The sequence below is a fragment of the Colobus angolensis genome, unplaced genomic scaffold (assembly GCF_000951035.1).
Source record: "Colobus angolensis palliatus isolate OR3802 unplaced genomic scaffold, Cang.pa_1.0 Scaffold315, whole genome shotgun sequence".
Taxonomy (NCBI): domain Eukaryota; kingdom Metazoa; phylum Chordata; class Mammalia; order Primates; family Cercopithecidae; genus Colobus; species Colobus angolensis.
The window spans coordinates 320,496-334,666 of record NW_012116433.1 but is presented as its reverse complement, the minus strand read 5'-3'; the positions used below and the strand labels follow the sequence as shown (position 1 = coordinate 334,666).

Below are 14,171 nucleotides of genomic sequence, written 5' to 3'. Positions count from 1 at the left end.
TATAATACCGGTGAATTACAAAACAAAATTATTGATTTAAATAGGCAAATTCAAGAATTTCAGCCTTCTTTTGAAGACTGGACTGAATTCCAGCAAGGCCTGAAGAGCCTCAACCCTTGGACCTATCTAAAGCACCACCTTAACATCTTATATGTAGTTCTTAGAATAATGTTGTTTTGTCTCTGTCTTCTGTTCATAGTCTGTAAAATCAGATGGACTGCCAATTGGAAAATGAGAGCTGCCCAGCCTGGCTCTACATTCTTTCAATTAATACATAAACAGAAAGGGGGATATGTAGGGAGCCAAAGACCTGTGGGACATGACCAACTCAGCATTCCACTTGAGGATATATGATCAAACAGCAAACTTTATCATGAATGCAGGATGTGAGCAAACTCACACTGCGCCTGCCACCAAAAGGTTTGCTGAGGGACATCACTCCCTGGCACCAGGTTCCTTGAAGTTATCTACTGAGAAATCTAGCACCTATTGTTCAAAGGATGCAGTCTTGCAAGCCTGCTGTGAACCAAATGGCCGACTGACAATTACCCGACAATCACTCCCTCTTTCTCACTATCTCTTTTGCCTAATAAATATGGAGGGCTGTGTAAAGCTCGGGGCCCTCGTCCACTAGAGGCAAGGTGGCCCCTGACCCCTTCTTCCAAATATACTCTTTTGTTTCTTGTCTTTGATTCCCGCATTTGCCCCCCTTTGCTCAGTCCCCCTAGGTCCATGCAGGTTACGCTCACTGCCGCCCAAGTAGATTTCCCTAATTTCTTTCCTTTTTTTTTTTTTCAGTGAGTGTCTGTTTTATACATGAAGACATACATTGGGAGAAACAAAGCTTTATAATGTAATACACAGCAGAGCTGTCATTTTAAGCTACACACGAAAGCAAAAGTTACTAATTCTTACCCTGCATAAGCAAATATATATTCAAAGAAGAAAAAAGTATAAAGCTGATATCTACCAAACTTTTTGTGTTCAACATAGAATTTTTTTTTTTTTACTTTAAATTCGGGGATACATGTGCAGAACGTGCAGGTTTGTTACACAGGTATACGTGTGCCATGGTGGTTTGCTGCACCTATCAACTCATCATCTAGGTTTTAAGTCAAGCATGCATTAGCTATTTGTCCTAATGCTCTCCCTCCCCTTGCCCCTGCACCCTCCAACAGGCCCCAGTGTGTGGTTTTCCCCTTCCCTGTGTCCATGTGTTCTCACTGTTCAACTCCCACTTATGAGTGAGAACATGCGGTGTTTGGTTTTCTGTTCCTGTGTTAGTTTGCTAAGGATGATAGTTTCCAGCTTCATCCATGTCCCTGCAAAGGACATGATCTCATTCCTTTCTATGGCTGCATGGTATTCCATGGCGTATATGTACCACATTTCCTTTATCCAGTCTATCATTGATGGGCATCTGGGTTGGTTCCAAGTCTTTGTTGTTGTAAATAGTGCTGCAATAAACATACATGTGCATGTGTCTTTACAGTAGAATGATTTATATTCCTTTGGGCACATATCCAGTATTGGGATTGCTGGGTCAAATGGTATTTCTAGTTCTAGATCCTTGAGGCATCACTACACTGTTTTCCACAATGGCTGAACCAATTTACATTCCCACCAACAGTGTAAAAGCATTCCTATTTCTCCACAGCCTCACCAGCATCTATTGGTTCTTGACTTTTTAATAACTGCCATTCTGACTGGTGTGAGATGTATCTCATTGTGGTTTTCATTTGCATTTCTCTAATTATCAGTGATGTTGAGTTTTTTTTCATGTTTGTTGGCCACATAAATGTCTTCTTTTGAGAACTGTCTGTTCATATCCTTTGCCCACTTTTTGATGGGGTTGTTCTTTTTTTTTTCTTATAAATTTGTTTAAGTTCCTTATAGATTCTGGATATTAGACCTCTGTCAGATGGATAGATTGCAAAACTTTTCTCCCATTCTGTGGGCTGCCTGTTCACTCTGATGATAGCTTCTTTTGCTGTGCAGAAGCTCTTTAGTTTAATTAGATCCCATTTGTCAATTTTGATTTTTGTTGCAATTGCTTTTGGCGTTTTCATCATGAAATCTTTGCCCATGCATGCCTATGTCCTGAATGGTATTGCCTAGGTTTTCTGCTAGGGTTTTTATGGTTTTGGATTTTAAATTCTTTAATCCATCTTGAGTAAATTTTTGTATAAGATGTAAGGAAGGGGTCAAGTTTCAGTTTTCTGCATATGGCTAGCCAGTTTTCCTAGCACCACTTATTAAGTAGGGAATCTTTTCCCCATTGCCTGATTTTGTTAGGTTGGTTGAAGATCAGATGGTTATAGATGTGCGGTGTTATTTCTCGGGTCTCTGTTTTATTCCATTGGTCTATATGTCTGTTTTGGTACCAGTACCATGCTGTTTTGGTTACTGTCATCTTGTAGCATAGTTTGGAGTCAGGTAGCATGATGCCTCCAGCTTTGTTCTTTTTCTTAGGATTGCCTTAGCTATATGGGCTCTTTTTTGGTTCTATATGAAATTTAAAGTAGTTTTCTCTAATTCTATGAAGAATGTCAATGCTAATTTGATGGAAATAGCATTGAATCTATAAATTACTTTGGGCAGTATGGCCATTTTCACAATATTGATTTTTCTTATCCATGAGGATGGAATGTTTTTCCATTTGTTTGAATTCTTTCTTATTTCCTTGAGCAGTGTTTTGTAGTTCTCTTTGAAGAGGTCCTTCACATCCCTTGTTGGCTGTATTCCTAGGTATTTTATTTTCTTTTTAGCAGTTATGAATGGAAGTTAATTCATTATTTGGCTCTCTGCTTGTATATTGTATATTGTTGGTGTATAGTAATGCTTGTGATTTTTGTACATTGATTTTGTTTCCTGTGATTTTGCTAAAGTTGCTTATCAGCTTAAGGAGATTTGGGGCTGAGATGATGGGGTTTTCTAAACATAGAATCATGTCATCTGCAAACAGACAATTTGACCTCCACTCTTCCTATTTGAATACTCTTTCTTTCTTTATCTTGCCTGATTGCTCTGACTAGAACTTCCAATACTGTGTTGAAAAGAAGAGGTGAGAGGGCACCCTTGTCTTTTCAAAGGGAATCTTCCAGCTTTTGCCCATTCAGTATGATATTGGCTGTGGGTTTGTCATAAATAGCTCTTATTATTTTGATATATGTTCTATCAATACCTAGTTTATTGAGAGTTTTTAACATAAAGGGATGTTGAATTTTATGAAAGGCCTTTTCTGCATTTATTGAAATAATCATGTGGGTTTTGTCATTGGGTCTGTTTATGTGATAGATTACTCTTACTGATTTGTGTATATTGAATCACCCTTGCATCCCAGGGATAAAGCTGACTTGATCATAGTGGATAAGCTTTTTGATGTGCTGCTGGATTCGGTTTGCCAGTATTTTATTGAGGATTTTCGCATCAACATTCATCAGAGATACTGACCTGAAGTTTTCTTTTTTTATTGTGTCTCTGCCAGGTTTTGGTATCAGGATGATGCTGGCCTCATAAATGAGTTAGGGAGAGACCCTCCTTTTTAATTGTTTGGAATAGTTTCAGAAAAAATGGTAACAGCTCCTCTTTGTAGCTCTGGTAGAATTCGGCCATGAATCTGTGTGGTCTTTGGCTTTTTTTTTGGTTGACAGGTTATTAATTACTAAGCAAATGGAAAGCAAAAAAAAGCAGGGGTTGCAATACTAGTCTCTAACAAAATAGACCTTAAACCAACAAAGATCAAAAAAGACAAAGACGGGCATAACATAACAGTAAAGGGATCAATTCAATGAAAGAGCTAACTATCCTAAATATGTATGCACCCAACACAGACGCACCCAGATTCATAAAACAAGTTCTTAGAGACCTACAAAGAGACTTAGACTCCCACAATAGTAGTGGGAGACTTTAACACCCCACCGGCGATATTAGACAGATGGACAAGACAGAAAATTAACAAGGATATTCTGGACTTGAACTCAGCTCTGGATCAAGTAGACCTAGTAGACATCTACAGAACTCTCAACCCCAAATCAACAGAATATATATTCTTCTCAGTGCCACATAGCACTTATTCTAAAATCATCCACATAATCGGAAGTAAAACACTCCTCAGAAAATGCAAAAGAACTGAAATAATAACAAACAGTCTCCCAGACCACAGTGCAATCAAATTAGAACTCAGGATTAAGAAACTCACTCAAAACCATGCAACTACATGGAAATTGAACAATCTGCTCCTTAGTGACTCCTGTGTAATAATGAAATTAAGGCAGAAATCAAGAAGTTCTTTGAAACCAATGAGAACAAAGAGACAACATATCAGAATCTCTGGGACAAAGCTAAAGCAGTGTTAAGATGGAAATTTATAGCACTAAATGCCCACATCAGAAAGCTAGAAGGATGGCTGGGCGCGGTGGCTCAAGCCTGTAATCCCAGCACTTTGGGAGGCCGAGACGGGCGGATCACGAGGTCAGGAGATCGAGACCATCCTGACTATCACGGTGAAACCCCATCTCTACTAAAAATACAAAAACTAGCCGGGCGAGGTGGCGGGCACCTGTAGTCCCAGCTATTCGGGAGGCTGAGGCAGGAGAATGGCGTAAACCCAGGAGGCGGAGCTTGCAGTGAGCTGAGATCCAGCCACTGCACTCCAGTCTGGGTGACAGAGCGAGACTCTGCCTCAAAAAAAAAAAAAAAAAAAAAAAAAAAAAAAGAAAGCTAGAAGGATCTCAAATCAACACCCTAACATCACAATTAGAATAGCTGGAGAATCAAGAGCAAACAAATCCAAAAGCTAGCAGAAGGCAAGAAATAACTAAGATCAGAGCAGAACTGAGGGAGATAGAGACATGAAAAACCCTTCAAAGAATCAATGATTCCAGGAGCTATTTTTTGTGTATGTGTGAAAAAATTAACAAAATAGACCACTAGCTAGACTAATAAAGGAAAATCAAATAGACACGATAAAAAATGATAAAGGGGAAATCACCACTGACCCCACAGAAATACAAACTACCATCAGAGAATACTATAAACACCTCTATGAAAATAAACTAGAAAATCTAGAAGAAATGGATAAATTCCTAGACACATCACCCTCCCAAGACAAAACCAGGAAGAAGTCGAATCCCTGAATAGACCAATAACAAATTCCTGATTTCTTTTCTAGCAGCCTAACTTAATTTGACCCAAAAATCTGAAATAGAACTGAGAATATTTAAGGTTTTTTTTTTTTGGGACAAAGTCTGGCTCTGTTGCCCAGGCTGGACTGCAGTGGCGCAATCTCAGCTTACTGCAACCTCCGCCTCCCGGGTTCACACCATTCTCCTGCCTCAGCCTCTCAAGTAGCTGAGACTACAGGCGCCCGCCACCAAGCCCGACTAATTTTTTGTATTTTTAGTAGAAATGGGGTTTCACCATGTTCGCCAGGATGGTCTCGATCTCCTGACCTTGTGATCTGCCCACCTCGGCCTCCCAAAGTGCTGGGATTACAGGCGTGAGCCACCGCGCCCAGCCTTAAGCATATTTTTTAAAGTCCCTGAGCACTTGCTTTTTTCCTTGTCATTCATAAAACTTAACATTGCTTTTTTTTTTTGAGATGGAGTCTAGCTCTGTTGCCCAGGCTGGAGTGCAGTGTTGCAATCTTGGCTTACTGCAACCTCTGACTCCCTGGTTCAAGTGATTCTCCCGCCTCAGCCTCTGAGTAGCTGGGATTACAGGTGTGAACCACTGTGCCAGCCCCTAATAGGGCATTTTTAAAGAATGAGATATGACCAGGCATGGTGGCTCATACCTCTAATCCCAACACTTTGGGAGGCTGAGGTGGGCAGATCACTTCAGGTCAGGAGTTCAAGACCATTCTGGCCAACATGGTGAAACCTTGTCTCTACTAAAAATACAAAAATTAACCGGGTGTGGTGGCACATGCCTGTAATCCCAGCTACTTGGGAAGCTGAGGTAGGAGAATCGCTTGAACTCAGGAGGTGGAGGTTGCAGTAAGACAAGATCACACTGTGCTCCAGCCTAGGTAACAGAGTGAGTGAGACAACGTCTCAAAAAAAAAAAAAAAGGATGAGATGTGACTCAGTTGTAGGTCAGGACTGCCAAGTTTACAACCAGCACTTTGATTGCCAAGCTCTTTATTAAAAAGTCTTACCTTCTGCCACTGTTTGAAGTCTAAAATAACTGAATCAAATACATTTCCCTTATTAGGGGATAAAATGTCTTTTTCACTGAAAGAAGAAAAAAGAAAAAGAGAAAGGTCTCAGAATAAGGCATAAACAAATCATCAGTTTATACACTAAAGACTAAACAACTAATATATTTCTCCTCAATAATTTTGAAGCATGCCTTCTAGGTCCAGCCCCTCTCCCCACAGGTATTTATCATTAAATTTGTAAACATACATTCAGATTCTATTCAGACCTGAGCAATCAAGTTACAGGGCCATGGACCACAAAAGTGTTTTTTTAAAGGGTGGTCTCTTGAGTCTTGAGAATTAAAAACCAGATCATTATCAGAAGAATTTCTGTTGAATGCAGCTGCCAAAGCAATATATAAATGGAAAGAAAGCCTACACAGTAATTAAGACTCAACATTTAAGCCAGGAATCCCAACTTCTGGTAGGAAACAATTTCCTTTAATGGCTCTAAAGTCTCACAAGGTGAAAGCTATTGATTAATAAGTTTCTGAAGCTAAAGAGACAAGAACTATGGCCACCCATGCACGCCTCCCAGCTAAGAATCAACAAACAATAGAAATGGGTACACGGCAGGAGCAGCCAGCTTGGAGATATACCAGCTTCAGCTTCCAGAACTTCCAAATCTACTAATGGGGAAAACTTTAAGGGGGTATGAAAAACTGCAACCATTATTCTCAATTTGAAATGGAAATGGTACCTAACAGACAAAGAGCATCTTGAAGTTTAAAAAACAAAAAACAAACAAACAAAAAAACTTAGAAATCATCTAGTCCAGGCCTCAACAAACAAAGCATCTTAAATTTAAACACACAAACAAACAAACAAAAACCTTAGAAATCTTCTAGTCCAGGCTGGGCGTGGTGGCTCATGCCTGTAATCTCAGCACTTTGGGAGGCCTAGGTGGTTGGATCACCTAAGACCAGGAGTTCGAGACCAGCCTGGCTAACATGGTGAAACCCTGTCTCTACTAAAAATACAAAAATTAGCCGGGTGTGGTGGCGCATGCCTGTAATCCCAGCTACTCGGGAGGCTGAGGTGGGAGAATCGCTTGCGCCCAGGAGACAGAGGCAGCAATGAGCCGAGATTGTGCCACTGCACTCCAGCCTGGGCGACAGAATGAGACCCAGTCTCGAAAAAAAAAAAGAAAAGATAAAAAAAAAAAAAGAAATCTAGTCCAGACTGCATCCAAAGTATAGATTCCCACTAACCTTGGCTGTGATTTAACCAAGGTTAACTACTTTATTAGCAGCTTCTTTCATTGTCAGATTTCTCTAATCATTGCAAAGTATGATATCCAATCAAAACCATCTCCCTATAACTGTCACCCATTGGTTTTACATCTCTGCATATGATTTGTAGATGGATCCAAATACTCAAGTTTGCCAAAGTAATGAAATGAGTTGACTTTATTTCAAAAAGAGAGAAAAGAAAAAGAACTGGACTCAAATGGGGACAGCAGCAGTTAAGCAAGGGGATCAGGATGGACTAGAGAGATACTTAGCACTAGAAACCACAAGACTATTCAAGCTTGTTAACCGGATTGTGCCTGCACAGGTACTGCTCCCCAAAATCAATGTTAGAGTGATGACAAGGTAAAAGACAGAAGGAGGAACACAGAGAATTTGACTGAGTTATCAGACATGATATAAGTATAATTAGAAAAACAAGATTCTTGGTGACTCACCTGAAGCTCTCCTGCCATTTGGTAAGTCCTTTCTCAACAATTTTCAATGTCTCCCTTGTAGACTCTTCCATTTCTTCTACCTCTTGTTTAAATTTATTCACTAAGTTTCTCCATTTCTGTGTCAACTTCTGCAACAATGCAAGGTCTTCAGTGTCCTAGATAAAATGCATGGAATCAAATAATGTATTCATTTATGTATATAACAAATAGTCATTAACATACACCAGGCCATTATTAATATTCTAATACTAGAGAAATTCATAGAAAATTGATTTAAAAATTGAAAAGTTACACTACTACACAGTTCATTTGGTGATGAATTTTCCATGGTACATAAAGTATTAAGAGACAAGATGTTTTTTTCCTTTGCAACATGAACCCAATTTTTCCATAGGACTATCACAGGGGCAGTGTGGTGTTCTAGATAGAACAGGAACCAAGAAGCCAAACCAAACCAAATGTGAGGTGTAGCTATTACTGGCTGTGCAACCTTATGTAATCTATTTGGAATTAATTTTTTTATACATAAAGACCCTAATATCTATCTCACAGAATTGTCTTAAGAGTTAAATGAAATGACTAGTGTAAAATGCTTTGACTTGGTAGAAACATACTAAATGCCCTCCTTTTCTATCTAGTGTGCTCACTGAATTTTCCTATAAAATTGATAATGCAACTATTTCAAAAAACACAGCTATTTACTTTTTTTACTTTAAGCATGAATCAATAGTATCATAACTGCATGAATAACCTTGTAGTGTTGTTAAACTTAGATAAATTGCTTCAATTAGAAGGCAAATAAAGAGAAATAAGAGCCTTTATTCACTTTCCCTTAGATTTTTCTTTCTGTACACAATAAGCACTAATATAAAACGATATTTTTAAAATCGATAAATTTAACAAAGGCATCTTACAGTCTCAACCCTCACCACTTGGCGTCTTTTTTCCCCAGAACTGAAGATAATTGACCTTTACCTTGTTTGACAGCAGTATGATGAAATGCTTAGTGTATTTATTCCAGCCTTTTTCATTAAGGTAAAGTCTTCTAGCCAATATGACTCTATTTCTTTCAATTACCTATAAAAATAATGTACTATAATCAGGAACCTAAAACATCAGCAAACCACTATAGTTTATTACAGTGATTTCATATATCAATTTTTCATCGAATCATTAACTCAACTAAAATTTTGTGTTTAAATCATTAACATGAATTTATAAATTCACATTTTCCACTGAACTGGAACCAAACTGAAGTATAGCGTATGGCAAAATTTATCCAAAAATTTGCTCTCAAGACCCCTTTATACAAAAAATGTTATCTCAAGACTGCTTTACACTCTCAAGTGCTTTTATTTATATGGAATGCATCTATTGATATTTACTGTATTGGAAATTAAACTAGATTTAAAACATATATTTGTTAATCACTTAAACTTTAACAAACTCATTACATATTCACATAAATAGCATCTTTATTTTTAAAAACTGTGTTAAATTAGTAAAAAGAGTGCTATTGTTTTACATTTTTACAAATCTAATGTTTGCCTTAGAAGAATAGAGCTGGATTCTCATTTGTTTCTGTATTCAATCTGTTAGCATATACCATGTCATGTAGCTGCTAGAAAAATCCACTACATACTCTTAATAAAAGGATGAGAATGAAAAAGGCAAACGACATTTTAGTTTTATAATGAAACTAATTTTGATTTCATGAAGCTCTTAAAAGGGTCTCATGGATGTCCCTCACAGGGTCCCTGGGCCATACTTTGAGAACCACTAATATAAGAAATCAACTGCATAGTCATTTAATGAAATACTGTTCTAGACACTGTGGACATAGACATGAACACAAGAGATAAAGTCCTTATTTTCAGGGAATTGACATTCTAGCTGTCACTTCAGTTAGAAGGGACTCTAGGGATGATCTAACACAAAGCTCATCGATGCAAGGAATTCTACAGAAACCTCTACCAGGGGCCAGCTCTCTACTGTTGAAAAGCTTCTAGTGTGAGGGATCTCACTTTTCTTCTTTTTTCTCCACTGAACATGTCTAGCTCAAATCTGTCTCTTACCTCATGTATTTACTGTCATGATTGTTTCCTCTGCAAATGTCAATGTGCCCTTAAAAATTCTGCATCAGAATGGAACACTGTATTCTGGATGAGGTCTGACCATTTCAGAGAAAAATGAGACAATGATCTCCTTCTATTCTCTTTACTTCTAATCTTGTAAAAGTCCAGCATTGTTTTGAGAATCATTTCATACAGTTGCCTTACAGCGAATCCAGTTATTTCAATGTCACAAATCTTTTTTTTTTTTTTTACATGGATTGCTCTTACATTGGGTCTCCTCCTTTAGGTGGCTGCCCTGAGTTTTATTTGTCTTTTGTCTCTGTAGATGGCATATAATGGAAATTGGGAGTTCCGGTTCTGGAATCAAACTTGCTAGGTTCACCATTTATTAGCTATGTGACCTTAGGCAAATTATCTCTCTGAGTCCTCATATGAAAAATGTAGGTAATGATAGTACTATTTCATGGGATTACTGTAAGAACTATGCTAATTATTCCCTTAGCAAAATATCTGACAAACAGTAATAACTGAATAAATAATTGCTGCTTCTTTTTTAAAAATAATACTAATCATGGTAATTATTAATGTTAATCATATTAATAAGACTAATCTATACATTTATCCCTACTAACATTTCATTTGTCTAGAAAGGTCCATCAGTCTCAATTGTTGAGATATTTGAATCTCATAAAGTTTTATGGGCAGGAATTTTGTCTCAATTATTTTTGTTTTACCAACCAGTACATGGCATAATATCTGACACATAACATATGCTCAAAGTTTATTTTTAAAAATTAATAGATCCTCAAAAATTACCCTTCATGGTCAAAAAATTAATATATATTTGTTAAAACAAAGTCAAACAATATAGAAATATAAAGTAAAATTCAAAATTCCCACCAGCTCACCCAACCCTAAAATTCAACTAACCAAACGTAATCTGTCTTACTAGTTTGCTGCTCTCTCAGTGAAGATTTTGTGTGTGTGCATATATAAACTATATATACTTTTTTTGTTTGTTTGTTTGTTTGTTTTTGAGACTGATTCTCACTCTGTCGCCCAGGCTGGAGTGCAATGGTGCAATTTCAGCTCACTGCAACCTCTGCCTCCCAGTTTCAAGTGATTCTCCTGCCTCAGCCTCCTGAGTAGCTGGGATTGCAGGCATGGGCCACCATGCTGGCTAATTTTTGTATTTTTTTTTTTTAGTAGAGATGGGGTTTCACCATGTAGGCCAGGCTGGTCTCAAACTCCTGACATCAGGCCATCTGCCTGCCTCAGCCTCCCAAAGTGCTGAGATTACAGACTTGAGCCACTGCGCTCGGCCACATAGTTTTTTTATATACTCGTGATAGTTTTTATTAAATATTCTCCTATCCTTTTATATTATTCTAAAACTTGCTGTTTCTTTTACTTATCATAGCCATCTTTGCACATACATATATATATCTACAACATTCTTTTAAATGGCTCCTTAGTATTCTACTGTTTGAATAACTATAATTTCCCTATGATGGATATTTAGATTATTTCAGTATCTTTGTAATCACAAGCAATGTTGAAATGAACATCCATATTCTTATTCACTTGTACTAGTATTTCTTAGGAATGGAATGACTTCTTGCCTGTGTGATTGGTTAGTCAAAAACGTACAAATTTAAAATCCTGTTGCCTCTATAAAAATTTCTAAAATGGTTATATCAATATACATGCCCATCAATAGTACATGCAAATGTTCATGTTTACCATCTGTTTATGTTTGCCAATCTGCTAAGCTAAAAATGTTATCTAATTATTCTGTATATTCCATCCTATTGATGACTGGTGAGGTTGAACATATTTTCATATATTTATTAGCTATTTGAATTTCTTACTCTGAATTATCTGTTTACAGTCTGTGCCCACTGTTTTGCTGGATTATTTTACCTTTAAAATTTATTTATTCGACCACTTTAGTAATATTAACTGTACAAACATTTTCTCCCAGTTTGTTATTTGCTTTTATTTCTAGTGATTGTCACTGCATGGAAGTTTCAATTTTAAGGTTTCACATCATACTTAGAAAAAGCTTTGGCCAGGCACAGTGGCTCACTCCTACAATCCTAGCACTTTGGGAGGCCGAGGCAGGCAGATCACAAGGTCAGGAGTTTGAGACCAGCCTGACCAACATGGTGAAACCCCGTCTCTACTAAAAATACAAAAATTAGCTGGGCATGGTGGCACGCGCCTGTAATCCCAGCTACTTGGGAGGCTGAGGCAGGAGAATCGCTTGAACCCGAGAGGCAGAGCTTGTAGTGAGCCGAGATTGTGCCACTGCATTCTAGCCTGGGCAACAGAGCAAGACTCTGTCTCAAAAAAAAAAAAAAAAAAAAAAAAAAGAGCTTCCACATTTTTCTCTTTACACACACACACATGTATTTGAGACAGGGTCTCACTCTGTCTCACCCAGGCTGGAGTGCAGTGGTGTGATCTCAGCTCACTGTAGCCTGAACCTCCCAGGCTCAAGAAATCCTCCCACCTCAGCCTCTGGAATAGTTGGGACTACAGGTGTGCACCAACATGCCCAGCTAATTTTTGTTTTTGTTTCTGTTTTTTTTAAGAAAAAATGATTGGTGCTTCCAGTTCCAAAATAGTGGCATAAAAGCAAGCTGGCTTCAACCACTACACCAAAAAAAAAAAAAAAAAAACATAAAAAAACAAAAACAAAAATACAGCACCAAGGTTATCACCAGCAATATTCCAGAACTCAAATACGAAGATGAAACTGTTCCTCGGGCCACAGAGAGGTATAAACAACTCTGAGCAGATAGTGAAAGAACTGGACTTCCATATCTGCAATGTCCCTCCCTGCTTCTGCCCAGCACAGCACAAAGCACATGGGAAATTTTCCCCAAACTCATGGTTTTTACACTGGAAAAAGTGAGATAAAGATGGACAACAAGCTTCCCCATCATGTTGATTCCTTGGCAGGAGACCCCATCATGTTGATTCCTTGGCAGGAAACCATCACAAGTGCCTGAAGAGATAAATATGCCTGAGGACAGGCAGAGACAAAGGGTAGAGGAAGGACTACCATCCCCAGGCCTGGAAACTGTGCTCTGAACTCAGCCAAAGGAGACTCCATGTGAGAGAGGCTTAGCAGCAGCACCACGCTGTGCAAGGTTCACTCCGCAGATTCCCTGGGCACTAGCCCCTAGCCATCCTTCTCACACTGCAGGGATATTGCCTTTGGAAACTCCCCTACATGGGAAGGGTAGCACTTCAATCCTTCACTAGAGTTGAGGTGAACCTGGGTTTAAGGCACCATGGAGTGCTGAAAAGGAGGAAGTAACCTTAAGATCTGCTAAGCAAAAATAGCCAATAAAACATAAAACAAGCCAGACAGAGAAGACTAGAATAACTAACTAACCCTTCAATGCAAAGTAATAGACATAACATTCATAAGAAACAAGAGCAAACAGGGAACCATGATCTCCCCAAATGGACAAAGCAAGGAACAAGTGAGTGACTCTAACACGTGAGCTCTCTGATGAAGAATTCAAAACTACAGTTTTAAGAAAACTCAGTGATCTCCACAATAACCCAGAAAAGCAATTCAGAAATTTATCAGAGAAATTTAACAAAGAGATTGAAATAATAAAAAAATAAAACTACTGGAACTGAGAAATACATTTGCTGAACTGAAAAATTCATCAGAGGTTCTGAACAGCAGACTGCATCAAGAAGAGAAAAGAATCAGTGAACCCAAATACAGGCTACTTGTACACAATTGGAGGAAAAAAAGAATAAAAAGAAACAAGAATCGGCTGGGCACAGTGGCTCATGCCTATAATCTTCTTGGTTCCCTGACCAGGAAGCAAGGTGATTAATGGACAGTTGAGGCAGCTCCTTAGGCAGCTTTAGCCTGCCCTGTGGAACATCCCCATGGGGGATTCCAACCAGCCGGAGCAACACAGATCCCGAGAGCACTCCCAGGTAGGCATTTGCCCTGGTGGGACGCCTCACCAGAGCAGTGTGTGGCAGGCTCCCGTGGAGGATCAATGCAGTGACTGAACACTGGGAAGGAACTGGCACTTGGAGTCTGGACATCTAAAACTTGGTAAGCCTAGTCTTCAGAACTTGCCCACTCCATTTGAGTGGAAGCGTGGCCTGATCACCCGTGGCATGCCTTTATCAGCACTTTGGTTTAGTTTTGGTTTTGACTTGGTTT

The 14,171-nt window shown here is 38.6% G+C and overlaps 1 protein-coding gene across 1 annotated transcript in view; it reads right to left on the bottom strand.

Annotated features, from left to right (window-relative positions):
• AXDND1 (axonemal dynein light chain domain containing 1) overlaps nt 1-14,171 on the bottom strand; it is a 192,144-nt gene that overhangs the window by 117,435 nt on the left and 60,538 nt on the right. Inside the window, exons 13-15 of the mRNA XM_011951123.1 lie at nt 8,865-8,966; nt 7,890-8,044; nt 6,161-6,236 (exon numbers count right to left, since the gene is read on the bottom strand). Coding sequence (XP_011806513.1) covers nt 6,161-6,236; nt 7,890-8,044; nt 8,865-8,966 — 333 coding nt within the window. The remainder of the gene's footprint in view (nt 1-6,160; nt 6,237-7,889; nt 8,045-8,864; nt 8,967-14,171) is intronic.